At 38.9% G+C, this 17,017-nt stretch overlaps 2 protein-coding genes across 3 annotated transcripts; one reads left to right on the top strand and one right to left on the bottom strand.

Annotated features, from left to right (window-relative positions):
- The first annotated feature begins 391 nt into the window (after positions 1–391).
- Positions 392–7,652, top strand: fhl2a (four and a half LIM domains 2a). Of its 2 annotated transcripts, none has more exons than XM_026912621.3 (6): positions 392–548; positions 4,066–4,229; positions 4,712–4,886; positions 5,857–6,026; positions 6,633–6,819; positions 6,964–7,652. In XM_026912621.3, the coding sequence occupies exons 2-6, from the start codon at positions 4,074–4,076 to the stop codon at positions 7,113–7,115; spliced, it is 840 nt and encodes a 279-aa protein (XP_026768422.3). In that variant the 5' UTR covers positions 392–548; positions 4,066–4,073; the 3' UTR covers positions 7,116–7,652. The 2 variants fall into 2 exon arrangements, with proteins under 2 accessions (XP_026768422.3, XP_053090442.1); XM_053234467.1 differs by lacking the exon at positions 392–548 and adding an exon at positions 2,831–3,490.
- A 518-nt stretch (positions 7,653–8,170) lies between these two features.
- Positions 8,171–16,434, bottom strand: c5h2orf49 (chromosome 5 C2orf49 homolog). The gene is made up of 4 exons (XM_026912623.3): positions 16,273–16,434; positions 10,781–10,938; positions 10,332–10,665; positions 8,171–8,546 (listed from the first exon to the last, which is right to left on the bottom strand). Exons 1-4 carry the CDS (start codon positions 16,396–16,398, stop codon positions 8,493–8,495), a joined length of 672 nt encoding a protein of 223 aa, XP_026768424.1. The 5' UTR covers positions 16,399–16,434; the 3' UTR covers positions 8,171–8,492.
- Positions 16,435–17,017: the final 583 nt, after the last annotated feature.

The following is a 17,017-nucleotide window of genomic DNA, read 5'->3' as shown; positions in this document are numbered from 1 at the left end:
TGTCCTTTTTCTTCAGCCCATCACCCTCACTTGCCAGTAGTTATTTATTATTGCATTCTTCAGGACTTGTATTACATAGAATGCTTACAGTAAGAGTACTGCAGTCCATTTACCAGCTTCACCCATTGCCTTATTGAATTGGCACTACTTAGCTGCCTAAAAGCACTACTCAGGTGGTAAAATAACTACACCTAAGTGAGTGCAAACAGGAACATAATCAGCAGCAAGTTCACTATGTAGAATAAGACGTGCATGTATATTAACGAATAACTTCTAGCATGGATGCCCAAACTAGACTACAATGAAAGGCCTTAAAAGGGCACAGGATTGAAGAGGGTGTGTGTGTGCAAGTGGGCTTTATCTGTGGTAATACTGAACTGTATATTTATAGCTCATCTAGATAAAGAGTGCCTGTTCATACTCCACCACCTCAATTAGCTGCCCCATAGGTGGAGTAATTCAATCAGGATCTCCTAGAGCACTGTACCACAGACACCCTGCTCAGTCCAGCTAGACTCAGCACACAGAAAGGCTGCTCAGTCTCTAAGGTAAGAACTACACCTCACACAGGTAGTCTGCTAACCCTAAGACTAACACACTACTGTTACCTGGACTGACATTACTCAAATACCAAAGATAGCTGTGAAAAGAATAATATTTCTTCTCTTTTTCTCATTTCCTAACCCAGTACTAACACTGCCAATAGAAGATCTCTATTACAGTCCACTTTCCAAAGCAGAAAAAAGAAACTCGCTAACATGAAACAGAAACCAGAATCCAAAAGGAGCAATAGGATGAATTATCATCAGACAGACCAGCATGGTATGAATCCGAACATTCTGGAAAACTCTTCTTCCTATCTTAATCATTAGTGATGCTGTCTCATATTACCTCCTCTACTCTCATTTTCATCTGTGTAATAAATCGTATGGAAGGAAAACACAGCAGATCTTTGCACACACACAGCAAAGGACCCCACTGACATGCGTTATGTGTCATGTAAAACTTGCACAGAGAGGCATCTGGATGGATGAAGCACAATTTTCCTGCCTTCTTTTGGAATGATGTAAGATTTAATTAAAAAAAAAAAAAAAAAAAAAAGTAAAGCCATTAAAAGCCAGATGATTTACTGAATGTTATTGCTTATCCTTTTTAAGTCAAACTGTGTTTTTTGTCTCTAGACTTCATTCTTTCATGAGATCGAATTGCATTACTAATACTAAATACTGAACTAATACTGGAATACTAAACGTACCCGTTTATTTGTTTGAGAAGGTCATGAAACCAGGATGATGGTAAATTGCGTAAAAGAAAAGAAAGAATGGGTGTTCTCGACTACGGTGCAATAACATCTGCAATGAGAAGGGAGTAAGATTTTATAGGATATTTGGTCATGGAACTAAGTCACATTGAATTATTATGTATGTGGCCTAGGTAGGGTGGGATGTATGAAGGTTAAATTTAAAGTCCTAACAGATTTTCTGGCTTGTGCAGCTTGTGGGGAACCCTTAAATGTTCTTTGAAGATTCTACAACAGAGAGTTTCCCAAAATTGGTGCTATGTATAATATCATGTAATTATAAGGTGCACAATTTGACAGTGGGCTGCTATAATGTTAACAGGCTGTCACAGGCATTGTATGTAACACTCTACTCTATAGAAACAAGGCCCCTATATGCGGTCACATTCTCCTCTCATTTTTCTAAATATATAGCTAGACATGAGGAGCGGATAATTGGGTTGTGATCACTAAGTCTGACTCTCATGGGAGAGTTGCCCACCTGTCTCATTGAATGTCTCAGAAAGCTTTCAGCATCCACCACAGGACTCTGCCTTTGTGTAACAGGGTTCTGTGACCATGGCCACAAAGTTACTAAACATAGCCAGAGATAGTGAAAGGCTGGGAGATTAAGGGAACACATGGCGCCAAAGATGAACTGACAGAAAGGTCTTGGGGTCAGTATGCTAGTGCCAATCACTAGGTGACCAAATGTTGTATATTAATAGAAATATTTAGATCACTTATGATATAACTCATGGTTTATTCAAAAGCAGATGTGGGGGATACTCTGTCATCCTCAGAATGCCATTTTGAGAATGTTACAAAGGGCAGATAGCATATATTTTATAATTAAAAAGTGGATATATTGCTTATTGGATTGGTTTGAATATTTTTCTCAAATAAATTTGACCTTTAATCATCAGACAATTCAATGTAAAAGTACACAGAGAGAAGGAGAGGAGTCAAATGGAGAGTCATGAAAGTGAATCAGAAAAGAGAGGAGAGCAGGCAGGACCAGTAGATTGCCTTTTCATAGACTAAAGAGGGATTAGGTAACAAGATATCCTTTGAGATCACAGGGAGTAGATGGACCATGATGAAGGCACAGAGATAAAAAGGTATGCTGGACTGTAATTGTTCCTTATCATTAAAAACCAGTTTTGTTCATCCATAATACATCAATTGTAACAAATATAGGGACTTTTTTTTTTCCTTTGGCCAGGAGTGACTCCTACGACTATAACATGGTGTTTGATAACTTGTTGGATTGCAGTAATTAAAATAGAAATTATTACAGTGTTTGGGCACTTGTGGTAAAATAACTGAACTTGATTCAAATCAAGTTCAAAAGCAGCATCACATTACAGCTTAGGATCAAAGACATAACTCTACTTCAGCAGCTGTATAACATTACTAAACAGTGCACAGCAGCACTTGTGGTCTGGTTAATGTTTTATTTATGGAACTAGAGAAATCTTTATTTTATCTAATAAGATGAAAAAAGAGATGGGAAAGAATACAAAGAGAAAAGCAGGCTGGAGGAAAACAAAGATCACGCTGGAATCTCAGCTGATGTGTTGCCATCAAAACTTAAAGAAAAAAGCACAAGCATCTTGAGTAATCCCTGGTTCATGTGTAGGAAGGTAGATGGAGAGAAAGGAAACAAAGCGTGAGAAGGAAATGTGATGAAATGACATGCGTGCTACTCTAATTAAACAAAGGCAATAGACCAATAGAAAAACAATGATATCATGTCTTGGAGGAAGACCGAAAGCTTGGAGTGCAGAAAAAAAAAGTATAAATACCAACAGAGTGGAGTGAGAAATTGAAAAGAAAAAAAAAAAGTGAGAGGAGGAGCAGTGAGAGAAATTGTAGATGAGAAAAGAAAACTGAAAGAGGGAGTTTAAGTAAGAGGGCATACTTCTCCCAGTTTTCTGAATTTGCTGCCTTATATGGTCAAACTGTGGAAGGGGATTTGGTAGAGAAATGCAGCTCAGGCAGCACACGGCTTCAGTCAGCCTCATGCACTGAGTGAGTGGAGGACAGAGGAGCAGGGTGGATGTGTGCAAGACTGGACACACACACACACACACACAGCAGGACAGTGAGGACAGCTGGCAGTGTGTGAGATGCGTTATGGCGTCACAGGGCTCATGGCAGGGATAAGCAGAGGAGCTTAACACAGCCAGGAACGAGAGAGCTGCAGATGTGAGTACCCGCTATTCCAGCGTGCCAACATTCTCCATCACTCACTTTATCTCTGCCACTGCCTGCCAGGAACGGTGGCATTAGCTTTGGAAAGGTTTTTCAACACAACTTAAGATCTATTTTTAGTGTTCTCAGACCATTTTTCAAATGCAAGTTTTATAGCAGCAGTTTAACAAGTTTTCCTTTTCATATGATCCATGATGGCAGATACACAAAAATGACTTAACCCTCGATCAGATTGGGTATTTAGAGTCCACTTGCCTACACACATTCCATATTCTGTTCATTTAGAGCTATAGCCGGGGATATGGAGTAGTAAAGTCAGGACTGCCATTGCTTCATCCACAGTAGCTATGCCACTGCAGTTCTGTTTTAGCACCACACTTTTTTGTAGGATACAAGAATTGAGGTTTCTCACAGACTGATGCTAAGATAGCAACCAATGATATGCAGACCAATAAACTTCCATGCATATATGACTGATCTCTGACTGTGATAGTGTGATACTGAGGTGGACAGGGGGTAGAATATGTTGACCTCATGGCTTTTGTCTCTCATTTTCTATCTGTCCGCAGGAGGAACGATGACGGAGCGCTATGACTGTCACTACTGTAAGGAGTCCCTGTTTGGGAAAAAGTATGTCCTGCGGGAGGAGAACCCGTACTGTGTGAAGTGCTATGAGAGCCTGTACTCCAACACCTGTGAGGAGTGCAAGAAGCCTATCGGTTGCAACAGCAGGGTAATTTGGTGCCTAAACACACTTTAATTAGACATGTAATGTACATTTGCACATTAGCTTCCTGTAAAAGGTTGACATAGAACCCTCTCCAGTAAGGAAACACTCTTCTGTAACACTGTCTACATAGAACCTTTTAAGTTTTTAAAAGCCACTGACCTCTACAGAAACATTAAACATTCATGAGAAAGTTATCGGAAAAAGAAATGGCACAGAGTAAACATCATTAATGACACATAAAGTAACGCTTCAAACTCAGGTAATAGTAGAGCGTACTATTTGCGTTGCATGAGACAGCACAGAATAAATAACACTCACACACACACGGCAGATTAGATTTATCTGAATTATGTTATCTCTCTGTATAAATGACAAACACAATGCATTCAATTAACCTATTACTGACTGCATCAGTGCTATGTGGGGGAAATCCCAGCACTACAAAGTTTAACCCTACAAACTCTTCTGTAACTGAACGTCCACAGGACCTGTCGTATAAGGACCGCCACTGGCATGAGGACTGTTTCCACTGCTTCCAATGTAAGCGCTCACTGGTGGACAAACCGTTCTCCACCAAGGACGAGCAGCTGCTGTGTACTGAGTGCTACTCCAACGAGTACTCCTCCAAGTGCCACGAGTGCAAGAAGACCATCATGCCTGGTGAGGGAACTCAATGTGGGAATCACATAACCTACTGTCTGGCTTTACTTTGATTTAACAAATACTTTTCTCTCTTAGAAAATACAGACACTCCAAACGAACACAGTCACAATACGTTCTTTATTGCAGTCTAATAAATGACTGTTTTCCAGACTGGGCAAACAGCCTAGCTCTTTGGGAGTATAAAACCGTTCCTCTGTAGAAATAAATATATCACTTTAAAACAACACATTACATTCTCCTCTTGCCACTGGAAATATTTTAGCTTACAAATTAACTTAAGATGGATTATGTACACAACAGATCACATCTTGATCTCTAACTCCTGCTACAGTGGGTAACGAGAGTAACGCGAACTATTAGTTCACTGTTAGGGGAAAAGGTTCATTCTAGCACTTTAAAAGGCTTGGCTTGTCCCTCTGGTGGTGTAAAACAGGGCTCAGTGAAAATCTCCTTTAGGAAACAAAGAGTCTTTAACTGTCAAAAGAACTCTTAAGGAACTTTTCTCCCTAATAGCGTACACACTGTTAACAAAAGAGCTTCAGAATAATCATGAATACCACAAAGCTGGTATTAATTAGACAGTACTTCATGACATTCTTTTTAGTACTTAAAAGTAAACCACTTACTGAGAAATCACTCCAAATCAGATCGTAGTATCTGCACCAGAGCACTGGAAACGATCTCAAAACCATGGCCAAAAAAAGATAAAATAAAAATAAAAATGGAGTAAACAATTGCACTGAGCAGTGGGTATTGTTAGGGTTTCTTTCTAAACTATATTGCTCTAAAAGATAATTTGATTAATCGTGCCTTCACAATCTTCTCCAATAAACAAAATACTGCATTTAAAAACGGCTGATTTTTTACAATAACTGACCATGAATCACATCAACACACATCAAGCTAGGATTGCATTTGAGGACAGTTTTTAGAAGCACATTCATTCCTGTACCTATCTTTTTTGCAGGATCCAGGAAGATGGAGCATAAGGGCAACAGCTGGCATGAGACCTGCTTCTCCTGCAAGCGCTGCCAGCAGCCCATTGGTACCAAGAGCTTCATCCCCAAGGACAACTGCAACTATTGCGTGCCCTGCTATGAGAAGCAGTTCGCTATGCAGTGTGTGCACTGCAAGAAGGTAGTCTGTTTATAAAAGTGGTTATTTCATAACACATCTATGAAAGTGGTTTCTTTATGGTATGGGGCAATTTGCTGGTATGTCCCATCTGCGTCCTGATGGGAGTGTTCACTTCCAGGATTAGAATGTCCTCATTCACAAGGAAAGAAGGCTGACTGAATGGTTTGATGAGTATAAAATGATGTAAATCAAATTATATGGCCTTCATAGTCACCAGATCTCAACTCAATTGAACATCTATGAGAGATTTTTGACCGATGTGTTAGCGCTCTCCACCACCATCATCAAAACACTAAATTGAGGGAATATCTTTTGGAAGACTGGTGTTCCAGAGACTTGTAGGAGCAGTCCTGGCAGTGGCCCAACCCTTTATTATCACGCTTCATGGTGGTTTCTCATTTAAATTTGTCACTCGTCTTTAGAGGTGATAATACTCCTCAAAATCTGTGAATTCTGGGAATACCTCCAAGCAGCAGTGATGACAGAGTGTGTAGCACTCTAGTGTCTAATATAAGCATTTTTTCTATACAATCTTGCATAAGCTGAAAATAGGTTGGAAGCTTACTGAGCATCTCACAAATGCATACTGAAATATTTTCTCTCTAGCCCATCACCACTGGAGGCGTGACCTACCATGACCAGCCGTGGCACAAGGACTGCTTCCTGTGCACTGGCTGCAAGCAGCAGCTCTCTGGCCAGCGCTTCACATCTCGTGATGACTTTGCCTACTGCCTCAACTGCTTCTGTAACCTGTACGCCAAGAAGTGTGCCTCCTGCACCTCTCCAATCAGTGGTACGCATGCATCTGTTTTCTGCAACCACAAGGCAATGACAAATAGTTTAGATATGAAATTTCATAACATTCCATATCTGTTAGGATAAATACAGAACAAGATCTGGTATGAAAATGTCATGTTCACAAATATCTGTGTTTTAGGGCTTGGAGGGAGCAAGTATATCTCTTTTGAGGAGCGCCAGTGGCACAACGACTGTTTCAACTGCAAGAAGTGCTCGGTGTCTCTCGTGGGCCGAGGCTTCCTGACCGAGAGAGATGACATCCTGTGCCCCGAGTGTGGCAAAGACATCTAAGAAGAATTCATACAAATTAGAGAAAAAAACCTAAAGCACAGCAGCATGGGGAAATCCTGATACTCTTATATCATAGCTATGGATTTTAGCACCACTGATTAGAAACATGTACTATTTTAGAACAGGCAAATTCACTTTATCCTCAATAACAGCTTCAGCACTCAAGAGTACAATAAATGTCACCAGATATATTTTGCCTAGATGTTTATTTCCTTTATGGCATGAGCAATAAGAGCTACACAATTTAAAAAAAAAAAAAAAAAAAGATAAAAACATTAGCTTTGGAACTTTAAAAATAGATTATGATGTTTAATATTAACACACTAACCAGTTTAAAATGAACTCTGATAGTGAGCCTTTATGAGAGCAGAACTTGTTCCTATTTCTCACGGTCATCTAATACAGTGCGATAAATAAAATAAAGAGTAGTAAGATTCTGCCTGGAATTTTATCTGTGAAGATTTCTCAGTAATGCTTGTACGTATCAAACAACATATGTATCAAGATACAAAACTTATTAAAACTTTTAAATTCTAAGTATTTTTCTGGTGTCCCATTCTGGAAAAACTGTTTCCAAAATACATAAGTCTCCAACATTTCAGTGATAGGGACTTATAGCAGTAAACACAAGTCAACTCCTTGTTATAGTGAGTAAAAGAGAAAGAGCCCCATCTAGAGCTCCATGTGGGAAGCACTGGACTGGCAAATAAGGAAAAATCCATGTACCGTTCTTATCTCCCAGATAAACCAAATCAAATGTACTTGGTGGAATAACTTTTTACGCTTGTCAAAGGCATTAAAATGTCAAGGTAAATTTAATTTTACTCCTGAATTGCACATTCAAACGAGCATTCACAACTGCTATCCTGTATGTTGTCACTGAATTCAAAAGTGTCTTTTTCTGAAGTGATGACGGCGATCTCTGAAAAGAGCGGCATAGATCTCATCCCCAGACTGACATTCCACCATAAAATGTGCATAAAAGTAGAATGAAGTGGGAAAACTGACTTAGTTGTTATATCTATAATTGGATGGGTTGTATAATTAGAAAAGTGTAATGAACAAATCATTATTTATTCAAGTAAAAAGGACATTTTTACAGTGTTTAAAAGAGAAAGCCATCTTTGTTGTCTTTTAGAACCTCATAATACAACACCGGTCAAAAGATGCTCATGAGGAAAGTCTTTTAACACTCTACTGGCACAACTATGAGGATCTCAATGAGCATGTGGGTGGACATCTAAATTCAGATGCACAAGCTCATTATCCGCATTATGGCCTCTTCTGCCACAGGACACACGGCCGAGCGACACACAGCCATCAGAAATCACTGAAAGGCACTTCTTCCTGTTAGCACTTCTGATAGGCTGACAGAAATCATGGCCATGTGACATGCTGAATCTTCTTTTTCACCTCAGGTGACTTGAGTTCCTGTGTCAAAACAAAAAAAGTCATTCATCATAATGCAAATTAATCTCACAGCCATGACCCACATACATGCAGAGAGAATTTACTTAATTACAGAAGCATAAGATTGAAGAAAACTGTATTATGCACATGAATGTGACTGTCACAGTATCTGTGAAAAAACAAAATCTCAGTTGCATCTATCTATCTATCAGCATCTGATATGGCTCCACACATCTCTGTCAATAGATGAAAGCTAGCCAACTAAGTCTATCTACCTAAAATACAGTGCAGAGAACAAATCGGTCACCTCTGATCACTTCTGATGTGCGCACTTTAAGAAGAAGAAGCCTTTATTTGTCACATATACATTACAGCACAGTGAAATTCTTTTCTTCAAACATCCCAGCTTGTTAGGAAGTTGGGTTCAGAGCGCAGGTTCAGCTATGATACCATGCTCCTGGAGCAGCAAGGGTTAAGGGCCTTGCTCAAGGGCCCAACAGTGACAGTGTGGTGGTGCTGGGGCTTAAACTGCCAACCTTCTCATCAGTAACCCAACGACTTAACTGTTGAACCACAATTTTACTAGTGAGCTGTGTTTTCTGCATATTTAATGATCTTGTCTGTGTATTTTATTCGAACACGTTAGACACGTTAGGTTGGTGTTAGCATGCTAGACATAATAATAAACACAATATACACACCGAGGATGAGCAGACACACTGAATGACTCACTTTGGCCTGATATAACAGAGTTTTTTAGTATATAAAAAAAGAAACTCCCCAACTTTCCATCTCTAGCTCAACAACTTCACACCTGGGTAAAGATATAAATTCCACCACAAGGAGAAATCGGCTATCATTTGCTATCTTTCTCCCAAATTAGACAACAAATAAATGCCTTACCTGCTCAGAATAAAAAGGACTAAATCTGAATGTATTTTTTCCCTTTACAGTATAATATCTTTCATGCTTTTTATAATATCTTTCTTTCCTGATTGCTTTGTTTACACTCTCATGAACTCTTTCCTGATTGGCTGTGGCTCCTGCCAGTCAGAAGTCTGTAGTCAAGACTATATAGTCTATAGTCTATAGCCTACTTCCTGGAGTTTGTGCATTAAGGCTCTGTAATAGGTTGTATATATACTCAATGGCCACTTTATTAGGAATACAGTACTAATACTGGATAATAGTAGAGGGAAGAGCCCTCTTTGATTATACCAACAGTTGACAAGACAGTTTGGGTCCATGGATTCATGCTGTTGATGTGAAATTCTGACCCCCCCATCTCCAAGACACAGCAGAAATCAAGATTTATCAGACCACATGACATGTTTCCAATCTTCAGCTGTCCAGTTTCAATCTGTCTGCACTCACTGTAGCCTCAGATTCTTGTTCTTGACTGACAGGAGTAGAACGTGATGTGGTCTTCTGCTGTAGTAGCCCATCTACCTCGAGTTTTTGAGTGTCGTGTGTTCTGAGATGCTTTTCTGCTCAGCATGTATTTAAGTTATTGTATCATTCCTGTATGAGCATCAGCAGTTTCTAAAAAACTCCAACCATCCCATCTGGCACCAACAACCATGAAGCAGTCAGAGTCACTGAGATCTGATATCTCCTCCTGTGATTAAAAATTGGTGTGAACCTAATGTGTTCCTAATATAGTGGCCAGTGAGTGCATGTATCTAGGTTGTGATTACTTGGTTATTCATAAAAATCCCTAAGACTGTAAGTGGAACCGGTTTATAAAGTGCTATAATGAGCACTATAACTGAAACACATCAGTGTGTACGTTCTGACTGTACTCACAGAGCTTTCAGGCACTCCTGAGCTAGGTGCTCCTCGCTTTAACTTTGTGCTCATGCAGTTGGACTGTACTGACGATGGAGCTGAGGAGCTATTCAGGCTGCCGTTTCCTGTAGGACTCCTGGCACTTCCTGCTGAGGCCTGGGAGGAAGATGAGTTCGTGGAGGACCCTGAAAGTTTACGTATAGGGTTACTGAGATTGATGCTGGAAGGTGGGGACTTTAAGCGATCTGTAACTGGTAAATCATCAGCTCTCTTTAGTTTAATGCTGCCAGTTTTGGTGGAGCTGCCATCAAACACGATCAACGGCCGCTTCCTGCCAATATCTGTGCTCGAGCTGCAACAAAAGCAGAAAAAAAAGGCTGTGTGTTAAGAGGAAATACAAGAAAGGTTTATACGATGTTTCACATGGGTATTAGTTATTAAAGAATAAACTTTCTGGGATCGGTCACCTGTGTGTAGTGGTCGAGCTCTGGCGTGGATTTGTCTTCTCCACCCTTTTTCCCCACCTGTTATTGGGGAGTTCTCGTTGTGGTAGCGGGATAACATGCTGGATATACAACTCTGTGAGGTGGTCAGGGTCTTCACTTTCAACTGTCTTTATCTTTTTCTGGAAAAGAAATTTCAGAAGGTCATAATTCACTTAACTGAATGTCTTGTAGTTGTATACTAGACATGTAACTTTGTATTTTAAAAAAAAAAAAAGTTAGGAGTTCAAAACAAAGTTAGGAGCCAAAGTTACAATCACTGGGAAGCACATAATGGTAATGATGTACCAATCTGATGCTGAATATCAGTATCAACCAACAGGTCAGATTTCACACATTATTTCGATCTGATATCTGGTATATTTTACAGTGCAAATGTGGGTTATATTGACTGACACAAACACAAACAGGCTTAAAGCATGTCACCATCATGCCTCTGATATCTTGCATAACATGGCAACAACATCTAGCAAAGAATTGGCTTTGTTACTAAGAGGATGTCAGTACAGTATGAGTAAACAGATAGATACACAGACCTCTGAGATCACTACCTTATAGAAAATAGGAAAAAAAAAACTGGGATTGATGTAACTCTATCAAACAGTGACAAGTAACTAATAAAATACAAATTAACATGAGTTACAGAAAAATAATCAATGTTGGGGTGATGTGATGCCACTACAACCCCAAAATCTATTCTTTTCCAATAGCAGCCTGTCCAGATGTGTTTTTCCCCCTCTTACATCACAGCCATTTGCCAATGATTACAATTTTTAATAATTAAATAATTTTATCACTTATAAAAAGGAGAGACCACCGTTCCCTCACCAGCCTCTCTTTTAGTCTCTCTTTTGAGAATGCAGCTTGTTACTGAGAAATGTCATCCGTCCTGAAGACTTTCCCATGGCAGAAAACTGAAAAGTTACAGCCTTAACTCTGATTGTTATAAAGTGCTGACACTGGAGAATCCTTCCAAAAAATGCTAAATAAATGTCTCTTAAGGAAACGTTTCAGCTTAGCAAATGTTTTTGTCAAACATATTGAATGTTTTAATCTGTCTATGTGGCGTGTCCAGATTACAAATCCCAGTGCAAGGTGTTACTACAGAAACAATAAAGTATTATGCTGCCTTCAATTCCAAGGTGAACGCACATGAGCGCCACCACAATCCCGTAATTACAACTCTGAAACTCGTATTTTTCTATGAGCCTCGGCTGTCTGAGTTGGGGGAATGTCAATAACAAAAAGTCATTTTGGCCCCAATATGAGTGTGACGTCTACAGCCGACGGTAAGATGAAGGTGGTAGGCTAATTAATTCATGTTAACAGTTCAGTTCTTTATTTTCTGAACACACATCATGTCCTAATTATGAAGTCGGAACTAGTACACATGAATTTCCAAGGAGAATCTGAAGGCAGCATTAGAGCAAGCAAATCGTTACAAAATGGGTTCTAAAATCTTGTTTTTGAAGTTGTTGTATAATCGTCGGTATGTGCATACCTGTGAGCTCATCACAATCACACCGATCAGCCATAACATTAAAACCACATGTGAAATACTGTATAGGTCCTGTTTGTGCCTCCGGAACAGCTCTGACCCTTCGAGTCATGGACTCCACAAGACCTCTGAAGGTGTGCTGTGGTATCTGACATTAGCAGCAGAGCCTTTAAGTCCTGTAAGTTGCAAAGTGGGGCCTACATGAATCGGACTTGTTTGTCCAGCACTTCCCATAGATGCTCGATCGGATTGAGATCTGAGGAATTTGGAGGCCAAGTCAACACCCTGAACTCTTTGTCATGTTCCTCAAACCATTCCTGAACAATTTGTGTGGCAGGGCGCATTATCCTGCTGAAAGAGGTCACTGCCATTAGGGAATACCGTGGCCATGAAGGGGTGTACTTGGTCTGCAACAATGTTTAGGTAGGTGGTATGTGTCAATGTAACATCCATATGAATGCCAGGACCCAAGGTTTCCCAGCAGAACATTGCCCAGAGCATCACACTACCTCCGCCAGCTTGCCTTCTTCCCATAGTGCATCCTGGTGCCATCTCTTCCCCAGGTAACTGATGCACACACACCCAGCTGTCCACATGATGTAAAAGAAAATGTGATTCATCAGACCAGGCCACCTTCTTCCATTGCTCCATGGTCTAGTTCTGATGCTCACATGTCCATTGTAGGCGCTTTTCGGTGAACTGACTGTTCCATTGTAATGAGATAGTCAGTGTTATTCACTTCACCTGTCAGTGGTTTTAATGTTATGGTGTACACTGAATTCTGTATTCATCCGCCACGTTTTAAACCAATTACACTGTTACACTACAGTTACAGTAAAACTGTTACTCTACAGTTACAGCAAAACTGTTACTCTACAGTTACAGCAAAACTGTTACACTACAGTTACACTACAGTTACAGTAAAACTGTTACTCTACAGTTACAGTAAAACTGTTACACTACAGTTACAGTAAAACTGTTACACTACAGTTACTCTACAGTTACAGTAAAACTGTTCCACTACAGTTACAGTAAAACTGTTCCACTAGTTACAATACAGTTACAGTAAAACTGTTCCACTACAGTTACAGTAAAACTGTTCCACTAGTTACACTACAGTTACAGTAAAACTGTTCCACTACAGTTACAGTAAAACTGTTACACTAGTTACACTACAGTTACAGTAAAACTGTTCCACTACAGTTACAGTAAAACTGTTCCACTACAGTTACAGTAAAACTGTTCCACTAGTCACACTACAGTTACAGTAAAACTGTTCCACTACAGTTACAGTAAAACTGTTACACTAGTTACACTACAGTTACAGTAAAACTGTTCCACTAGTTACACTACAGTTACAGTAAAACTGTTCCTCTACAGTTACAGTAAAACTGTTCCTCTACAGTTACAGTAAAACTGTTCCACTAGTTACACTACAGTTACAGTAAAACTGTTCCACTAGTTACACTACAGTTACAGTAAAACTGTTCCACTACAGTTACAGTAAAACTGTTACACTAGTTACACTACAGTTACAGTAAAACTGTTACTCTACAGTTACAGTAAAACTGTTACTCTACAGTTACAGTAAAACTGTTCCACTAGTTACACTACAGTTACAGTAAAACTGTTACTCTACAGTTACAGTAAAACTGTTCCACTAGTTACACTACAGTTACAGTAAAACTGTTCCACTAGTTACACTACAGTTACAGTAAAACTGTTACTCTACAGTTACAGTAAAACTGTTCCACTACAGTTACAGTAAAACTGTTCCACTAGTTACACTACAGTTACAGTAAAACTGTTACTCTACAGTTACAGTAAAACTGTTCCACTAGTTACACTACAGTTACAGTAAAACTGTTACTCTACAGTTACAGTAAAACTGTTCTACTACAGTTACAGTAAAACTGTTACACTACAGTTACAGTAAAACTGTTACTCTACAGTTACAGTAAAACTGTTCCACTAGTTACACTACAGTTACAGTAAAACTGTTACTCTACAGTTACAGTAAAACTGTTCCACTACAGTTACAGTAAAACTGTTCCACTAGTTACACTACAGTTACAGTAAAACTGTTACACTACAGTTACAGTAAAACTGTTCCACTAGTTACACTACAGTTACAGTAAAACTGTTACTCTACAGTTACAGTAAAACTGTTCCACTACAGTTACAGTAAAACTGTTCCACTAGTTACACTACAGTTACAGTAAAACTGTTACACTACAGTTACAGTAAAACTGTTCCACTAGTTACACTACAGTTACAGTAAAACTGTTCCTCTACAGTTACAGTAAAACTGTTCCACTACAGTTACAGTAAAACTGTTCCACTACAGTTACACTACAGTTACAGTAAAACTGTTCCTCTACAGTTACAGTAAAACTGTTACACTACAGTTACAGTAAAACTGTTCCACTAGTTACACTACAGTTACAGTAAAACTGTTACTCTACAGTTACAGTAAAACTGTTACTCTACAGTTACAGTAAAACTGTTACACTAGTTACACTACAGTTACAGTAAAACTGTTCCTCTACAGTTACAGTAAAACTGTTCCACTACAGTTACAGTAAAACTGTTCCACTACAGTTACACTACAGTTACAGTAAAACTGTTCCACTAGTTACACTACAGTTACAGTAAAACTGTTCCACTACAGTTACAGTAAAACTGTTCCACTACAGTTACAGTAAAACTGTTACTCTACAGTTACAGTAAAACTGTTCCACTACAGTTACAGTAAAACTGTTACTCTACAGTTACAGTAAAACTGTTCCACTACAGTTACAGTAAAACTGTTACTCTACAGTTACAGTAAAACTGTTCCACTAGTTACACTACAGTTACAGTAAAACTGTTACTCTACAGTTACAGTAAAACTGTTCCACTACAGTTACAGTAACTGTTCCACTACAGTTACAGTAAAACTGTTACTCTACAGTTACAGTAAAACTGTTCCACTAGTTACACTACAGTTACAGTAAAACTGTTACTCTACAGTTACAGTAAAACTGTTCCACTACAGTTACAGTAAAACTGTTCCACTAGTTACACTACAGTTACAGTAAAACTGTTCCACTACAGTTACAGTAAAACTGTTCCACTAGTTACACTACAGTTACAGTAAAACTGTTCCACTACAGTTACAGTAAAACTGTTCCACTAGTTACACTACAGTTACAGTAAAACTGTTCCTCTACAGTTACAGTAAAACTGTTCCACTAGTTACACTACAGTTACAGTAAAACTGTTACTCTACAGTTACAGTAAAACTGTTCCACTAGTTACACTACAGTTACAGTAAAACTGTTACTCTACAGTTACAGTAAAACTGTTACACTACAGTTACAGTAAAACTGTTCCACTAGTTACACTACAGTTACAGTAAAACTGTTCCACTACAGTTACAGTAAAACTGTTCCACTACAGTTACAGTAAAACTGTTCCACTACAGTTACAGTAAAACTGTTCCTCTACAGTTACAGAACTTGTTCTGTTCAGGTGATGTCCTAATCTCTGCTCATTATGTTGCTCAGCAACCAGATCTTACTGTTAATACACTACACTGCCTGGAAACAGAAGAATGAATATAATTTAGTGTGAATATTATTAACAATAAACTAAAATATTCAACGAACACTGGGTTTTTACAATAACTTTTTGTCACCGTGTTATAGGAGCACTAATCCACTCGTTAGACGTGTGTTACAGTGAACTGATCAACTAAAAGGTGTTCTCACACACTCACACTCACACACACACACACACACACACACACACACACACACCCGTGTTAAACATGTCTAAGTGATTAAGTAGTTAAACGCTCGGTAACAGCTCGCAAAGTCGCAAACCACTTGCTAGTATCGCTTGTAGTGGATAAGGCGAGGTTAGCTTTGGCTAATCGGTTAGTGATGTGCAGGAAAGGTGTACATGTTTATCTAACCTCGTGTAAGACCAGTTTGAGAAAATCCAAAGACAGAAGTTCGGGGTGAAGCAACAGATCTGTTTCTGAGACATCACCATCAGAATTGCTCATTTTCTCGTCCCGTCTGTTGCTGCAGGAAGCCATTTCCACTTCCGGAGAAACACGGAAGTGTCGCCTTTTTTTTTTTTTATTACTATTAGCCGAGGATTAGCAATGCGCCTCCTACTGGCCTGGTGGAAAACCTTTACCAATCTTTTTATATGTATGTGGGCAAAAAAAAGGCTTGTGATTTTACTCAGTAGGTATTTAGGACAAAATTTATATATATTTGAATATCCCATATATACATATATATATATATATATGAAAATGTCAAGCCCAAAATGACAAATATTAAGCTTTTAATGGTCTTAACAACAAATGATTGGTCAGGAAATTAGCAAGAATTAAACAAATGCACTCCTGAGAGCTCCTGTGCCACCATTTGCTCGTTTACTTTTGCTGCAGTGAACTGTTTTTGGAAAAGCTAAAAACAGGGACAGTCACTTATATAGTCTTCTTGTACACAATGGTAAAATCATGATAATGATTAAAATGTTTGATAATATTTGTGTTAAAATTCAAATTAACACATGTCTGGGTGTACAGCATTTTCCAAAAATGATGCAGACTATCAAGGGCCACAAGACCAAAAGATTTAAAGAAATCAACAGGAAAAGCTATGCCATACTGAGTTCCTTTATCTATTTGTTTAATTCTTGCT

This window comes from Pangasianodon hypophthalmus, chromosome 5 (genome assembly GCF_027358585.1).
Source record: "Pangasianodon hypophthalmus isolate fPanHyp1 chromosome 5, fPanHyp1.pri, whole genome shotgun sequence".
NCBI lineage: Eukaryota > Metazoa > Chordata > Actinopteri > Siluriformes > Pangasiidae > Pangasianodon > Pangasianodon hypophthalmus.
Note: the sequence above shows the minus strand (reverse complement) of the source record. Positions and strands in the feature narration are given on the sequence as shown.